Source organism: Orycteropus afer, unplaced genomic scaffold (genome assembly GCF_000298275.1).
Source record: "Orycteropus afer afer isolate SDZICR_OR568_19922 unplaced genomic scaffold, OryAfe1.0 scaffold00762, whole genome shotgun sequence".
Classification (NCBI taxonomy): domain Eukaryota; kingdom Metazoa; phylum Chordata; class Mammalia; order Tubulidentata; family Orycteropodidae; genus Orycteropus; species Orycteropus afer.
This window is the reverse complement of record NW_006922349.1, coordinates 838529-844823: the sequence shown is the minus strand read 5'-3', so window position 1 is coordinate 844823 and position 6295 is coordinate 838529. Positions and strand designations below refer to the sequence as shown.

At 36.6% G+C, this 6295-nt stretch overlaps 1 protein-coding gene across 1 annotated transcript; it reads left to right on the top strand.

Moving 5' to 3' along the window:
- The first annotated feature begins 1681 nt into the window (after positions 1-1681).
- LOC103211600 (olfactory receptor 2T2-like) lies at positions 1682-2650 on the top strand. Its single transcript, XM_007957579.1, has one exon. The coding sequence runs from the start codon at positions 1682-1684 to the stop codon at positions 2648-2650; it is 969 nt and encodes a 322-aa protein (XP_007955770.1).
- The last annotated feature ends 3645 nt before the right edge of the window (positions 2651-6295 follow it).

The following is a 6295-nucleotide window of genomic DNA, read 5'->3' as shown; positions in this document are numbered from 1 at the left end:
CTTCTCAGAAAAATTGTGGTAAAGCATTGGATTAACAATAATGTAACAGAAATTTAGGACATAATTGAAACCTTTATGGAAGAGCACTGTTGCTGCCATGTTTAAGCACTCAACTGCTGCAAAGATTGGCAGTTCAAACCATCAGCTGCTTTGGGAGCGAAAGATGTGGCAGTCTGTTTCCATAAAAATGTACAACCTCGGAAGACCTGTGGGAACTTCTACTCTGTTTTATATAGTCTCTGTGAGTTTGAATTGACCCTGTGACAATGAGTTTGGTTTTATTTTGTTTAATCTTAAGATTAAAGAAGCAGACTGCTAAATATTTATTTTATAATATGGTTGGTGGGTTTACATAGTCAGCCTTCTGAGTAGCAGCCAAGCTCTTAATGATTGACCACCAGGGCTCCTTTGAATGATGTTAGACAGTGCTAAATCACAAAATTTGCTAGGTTCCATAGCATCAATCAATAATACTGTCATGATGAGGAATAAACAGAGCTACTTGAGCATAGTACATTTTTTTCCTCATTTGAGATTTATGATAACTCACTTTACAGTGAATTAAAAAAAAAAAAAAAAAAAAGGCTCCAATTGTTTAACTAAACTGATGTATGTCTTTTCTGGACATCATACACCACAAGGTAGAGTAGTCCCTGACCCTGAAATAAAGTTAGCAATACTACCTAGTTAACGTTTAGTAATCCAACCATTCACAAAATTTTTAATGAGAATACTAGCCAAAAATAGTTTGTGTGTGTGTGTGTGTGTGTGTGTGTGATTTTATTATCTACATATCACATTTCATCAATTTATTAAAGCACACCCAGATGTTTTTGTATTATTTTAAGAATACAATGTCAGGGAACAATTTAAATTTGATCAATATATATATAATGTAGATTGCAAGGAAATATAGGGGATAAGGCATAGATATCAATCTCAAGAAACTTTCAATCTAAGTGATAAGATTGTTGCTGTTGTTGCTATTAGGTGCCATCAAACTGGCCCCAACTCATAGTGACCCTATGCATAACAGAACGAAACACTGTCCGGGCCTATGCCAGCCTCACAATCCTTGCTTATAAAATACAGCTTGTTGTAAATGATCATTCAAGATAAAAACAAAGCAGACTCTGAAATTTTGTGCCTTTGACCACCTATACTAAGTCTGAAGATACAGTCTAAAGTCTAATGACATGGACTTATGATGAACTCTTCACAGATGATGGAATTGAGTTAACTTGTAGATTAGTTCTTGTGCCCAATGCCACAGAGACATTTAATAGTGAAACCCTTCTTCCAGGTGATTCTGATGCAAAGTTGATGTTCTTTCCTTTATTCTATACTTCTTCTGACACTCAAAGGAGCTCTGGTGATGCTATTGGTTAAAGGATTGGGCTGGTAACCAATAGGTCAGTAGTTTGAAACCACTAGCTGCTCTGCAGGAGAAAAATGAGACAGTCTGCTTCCATAAAGATTTATAGCCTTGGAAACCCAGTGGTACAGTTCCACTCTGCCATATCGGGTTGCTATGAGTAGGAATCAACACAATGGAAGTGGGTTTGGGTTTGGGTTTTATCTGACATACTATTCATTGTGAGCTCTCTCTAAGTACTTGATGGATGCTTAGTTGACTAACTTTTCTGCCTTGACAATCTAGAAGCTATCATGTGATATGAACATGGGAGCCATTTTTTGGAACTCCACTGACTTCATCCTCTTGGGCCTCTTCACTCATCCCTTATTCCCTGGGCTTATCTTTGCGGTGGTCTTCTCCATCTTTGTGGTGGCTGTAACAGCCAATGTGGCCATGATTTATCTCATTCATGTGGACTCTCAACTCCACACACCTATGTACTTCTTGCTGAGCCAACTCTCCATTATGGATATCACCACCATCTGCATCACTGTCCCCAAGATACTACAAGACCTTCTATCCAAGGAAAAGACCATTTCCTTCTTAGGTTGTGCAATTCAGATATTTCTGTACGTGACAGTGATTGGAGGAGAATTCTTGCTATTGGGCCTCATGGCCTATGACCGATATGTGGCTGTGTGTAACCCCCTTCGGTACCCTCTCCTCATGAACTGCAGGATTTGCTTGTTTATGGTAGTAGGCTCCTGGGTTGGCGGCTTCTTGGATGGATTTATACTGACCTCTGTTACCATGAATTTTCCCTACTGTGGGTCCCAGGAAATTAACCATTTTTTCTGTGAGATCCCAGCTGTGCTGAAGCTGTCATGTATAGACACATCCTTATATGAAACTCTCATGTATTCCTGCTGTGTGATAATGTTTCTCATCCCTATAGCCATCATCTCTGTCTCCTACACACGGATTCTAATTACGGTCCATCAGATGAATTCTGCTGAGGGCCGGCACAAAGCCTTTACAACCTGTTCTTCCCATATTATGGTGGTGAGCATTTTCTATGGGGCAGCTGTCTACACCAATGTGCTGCCCCATTCTTATCACACACCAGAGAAAGACAAGGTTGTGTCTGCCTTCTATACCATCCTCACTCCCATGTTCAACCCACTCATTTACAGTTTGAGGAATAAAGAAGTGACAGCCGCTCTATGGAAAGTGCTGGGGAGATGCACTTTCTCCCAGAGAATCAAAGCTGGAGATGTTTCTAGGAAAAACTAAGGTCCAGATGACCATCACCATCACTGTTGCCAATTACCTATAATCTTTCAAGAAAATGTGTTATTGGTTCTGAAAAATGTTCAGTGTCGTTTGAATCATTCTGAGATATCAGCAGGCAAAATCTTTTGTTTGAAAATGTCATTTAAAAATAATAGCTGAATATCGAAACTTCCTCAGGATCAACCAAAATATTGTTTGGATCCACAGACATAGTCAAGTCTATTAATAAATCATTCCAGTCAGGTCAAGCATCCCTTTAAACTTAGATAGATATTTGTATATGTTGTATACATTGTATATGTTATATATATGTTCATGTGCCCTTTGTCTCTGTATTGATTGCTGACCAACTTTTGAATGGAAGTTTACAAGTTTCATGGGCCATATCCTTGATGATCTTATTCCAAACATTTTGACAAGTAGGATATGTTTTAATGTTTATGGAATAGCTATTTAAGAAGTGTTTATGAGCCTGATTAGATTACATTTTGAGTTCTGTATTCTTTGTTAACATTCAGGATATCTGTATTTTTATCACTTAAATTAAACTGTGCATAGTTACCATGCCTTTATATGGCATAGAGTCTCAAATGTCCCTTACATTGTGTTAACAGTTTTAAAATTGATTTCTTTCATTAAGATCATAGCATTGCTACAATTCTACAAAGATTTGCATTTATGTTTTCATAAAGAGGTAATGGATAAGCATAGAATGAATAAATAATGACATTTTCATTACCAAATTTATCTCCTTTGGGTTTAGTTGCTCAATTATCTTATTCTCAACTTTTCCATTTGGTATATGAATAGACAAAGATTTCCCTTTTAAACTATTTGGGAAGAGCTGTGGTGTGTTGATAGTAATTGAGAACCTTTATGCAAATACCTACTATATTAAATAAATAATGATGGCATTGAGCCTTCCACCATCCACTTACTCAATGTTATCTATGTGTGTAAAGTTCTGAAACATTGCAAATAAAAGAGAAATTTTGATTCCTTATTTTGTGTTTTTTTTTTCTGTAAATAAAGGGCTTAGAAAAAAAGAAAAATTAGAAAATATAAATTATTTCATTTCAGACAAAGATTAAGTTCAATGGTTCAAACCCACCAGCCACTCTGCAGAAGAAAGATGAAGTTGTCTGCTTCCCTAAAGCAAAAGATCTTGAAACCCAATGGAGTTTGTTATGAGTCAGAATTGACTCAATGGCAGTGAGGAGTTAGATTTTTTCTTTTCTTTTCTTTGCGTGTGTGTGTGTGTGTGTGTTTATGTTGTATTATATTATATGTTGTATTATATTATATTGTGTTACAGTTAGGTTACTTAACTTAATATCAGCAGATAGCAAAATCTTTCCTTCCTCAGTTTTGATTCACGTAAAAAACACTCCCTTTTATATGCTAATCATGAAGTTGGTTTTATTTCCTAAAATTCATAATAACATGATCTTTACTCTTAAAGTAGCAACTAAAAAATAACTAAGAGATGGAAGAATGGCCGGAAGAATAGATTCTCTTCAACTGGAGAAATAGACCATGGCTAAGTTATGAAATGTACTCAATATGACTTCAATTCAGGTCCATTCACTTTTCGGTTCCCTTTGAGTCTCTGCATTCTCGCTAGTGTCTTTTTCCTCTTCTCTCCTCGTTCTACTGTTGGGCCCTATTCTTGGTCTTTTACTCTATAGAACTGCTTCATGTTTCACATTTTATCTCTACCTTGAGAATATTTTATCTGGTCATTTATTTGCATGGAATTGATGTTTTTGTTCTTAGCTGCCATCAAGTTAGCTCGTACTCAGCAACCCTATGTACAACAGAATGAAACAGTGCCAGGTCATGTCCTCACACTTTGTTATACTTGAGCCCATTACTTCAGCCACTGTGTCAATCCATCAATCCATTTTTTTAAGGGTCTTTTTTGCTGACCCTTTATTTTACCAAGCATGAATCCTCCCCCAGGGAATAGTCCCTTTTGACAACGTGAGAAATGTAGGTGCATGGAACTGGGCAGCTATATATTATTTACTAGATCTCCCTTTCTTACAGGGTCAAAATTAATCATTTGTATGTTTAACGAGGGTATTCAATATGAGGACTGGCAGATATTTCAAAAATACCTAACAAACAATAAGTAAAGAAGGTGCATTTAGAGTAGTTCCCAGGAATATATGGGAGTTAGTGATTAGAACAGGGAAGGAGAAGACTTCTGCGATGTTGTTGATAGTCTATTCCTAAGCCTCATGTTTGTCACATGAATGTATTCACTTTGTGATGACTTATCAAACAGACCGATATTGCTGTGTGCACTTATGTGAAGGTATGTTATAATTCATACAATTAAAAAAAATTAAAATACATCAATATATGATTGATTCTACTCCCCTTACACATCAGACATGCCCTACCCTAAAAGAGAGTAATTAGGGACTTTTCCTTAGTTTTCAAATTCATATATGAAAAAATTTGAAGTCATCATTTTTCCCTCTTTATAACAAAGATATATTTAGTTGAGAATGAACATTATAAATTACATTAAATTTTAATAACTAAAAATTAAATAACATTATTAATCAGTAAGAATGCAGAGACTCAAAGGGAACCGAAAAGTGAATGGAACTGAATTGAAGTCATATTGAGTGCATTTCATAACTTAGCCATGGTCTGTTACCCATAATATGTCAGGTACTATTCTAGATTATGGAAAAATATACAGTGCAAACAGTCCCCATTTCTCAAGGGTGTTAATCTACATTATTTCACTTGGTTGGTAATCCTCAGCAAGCCCTACATACAAGGTGTTTAGGAAAGGAATTGGCTCCATTGGAGATGGATAAGATGATGTTCAGAGATGATTATTTCTTCCTTAAAGGACAAGGTACACAGGAGTCTCAGAATCATGTCTTCTGACTCTTGGGTCAGTGTTTGGTGCTAAACCTGGTTAGTAATTGATAGAAATTTTCCAAAGGAAACAATTTACAATGTGCTGCTGCCAGCTTGCTGATCTTAATGGCCCGAAGACAAAAGTCCTATGGGAGCTGCAGGTTGATAAAATTTCTGTTCGTATTCTGAAACACACCAACTGGGCTGGTCGACCAAGGACCTGAGGATTCATGATGAAGGACAGTCAGACCCCCTGCCAATTCCTCTTAGGTGACAGATATGAAAGTTAGATTAACTGGATTCTTGCTTCTACATATTTACTTCATAACAATATAGCATTTTTAATGGTGAACAGCATAAAGCCTACTTATTAAATGCTTTATTCACTACTCAGGGAAATTTCAGACGAGAAGGGGAAATAGGGGAAATTGAAAATACTTAGATGTTTATTTACCACGGAGAGGAGAATGTAGACTTCTCATCTAGAAATTAACAGAATAATGTTATCTAATTGTTGTTGCTGTTAGGTGTCATTGAGTCAGTTTCAACTTATAGTGACACTGTGTATGACAGAATGCAACCCTGTCCCTTGTCCTCCTCACAATCCTTGCTATGTTTGGCTCACTGATGCAGCCAATGTCAATACAGTTTGTTGAATGTCTTCCTCTTTTTCACTGACCTTCTAATTTACCAAGCATGACATCATTCTCTAGGGATTGGTCATTCCCAATAATTGTCCAGAAGCTTTGGTAGCATAATGCC

Coding starts and splice junctions, on each gene's coding strand:
- LOC103211600 (XM_007957579.1), top strand. CDS start 1,682: ATGGGAGCCATTTTTTGGAACTCCACTGACTTCATCCTCTTGGGCCTC.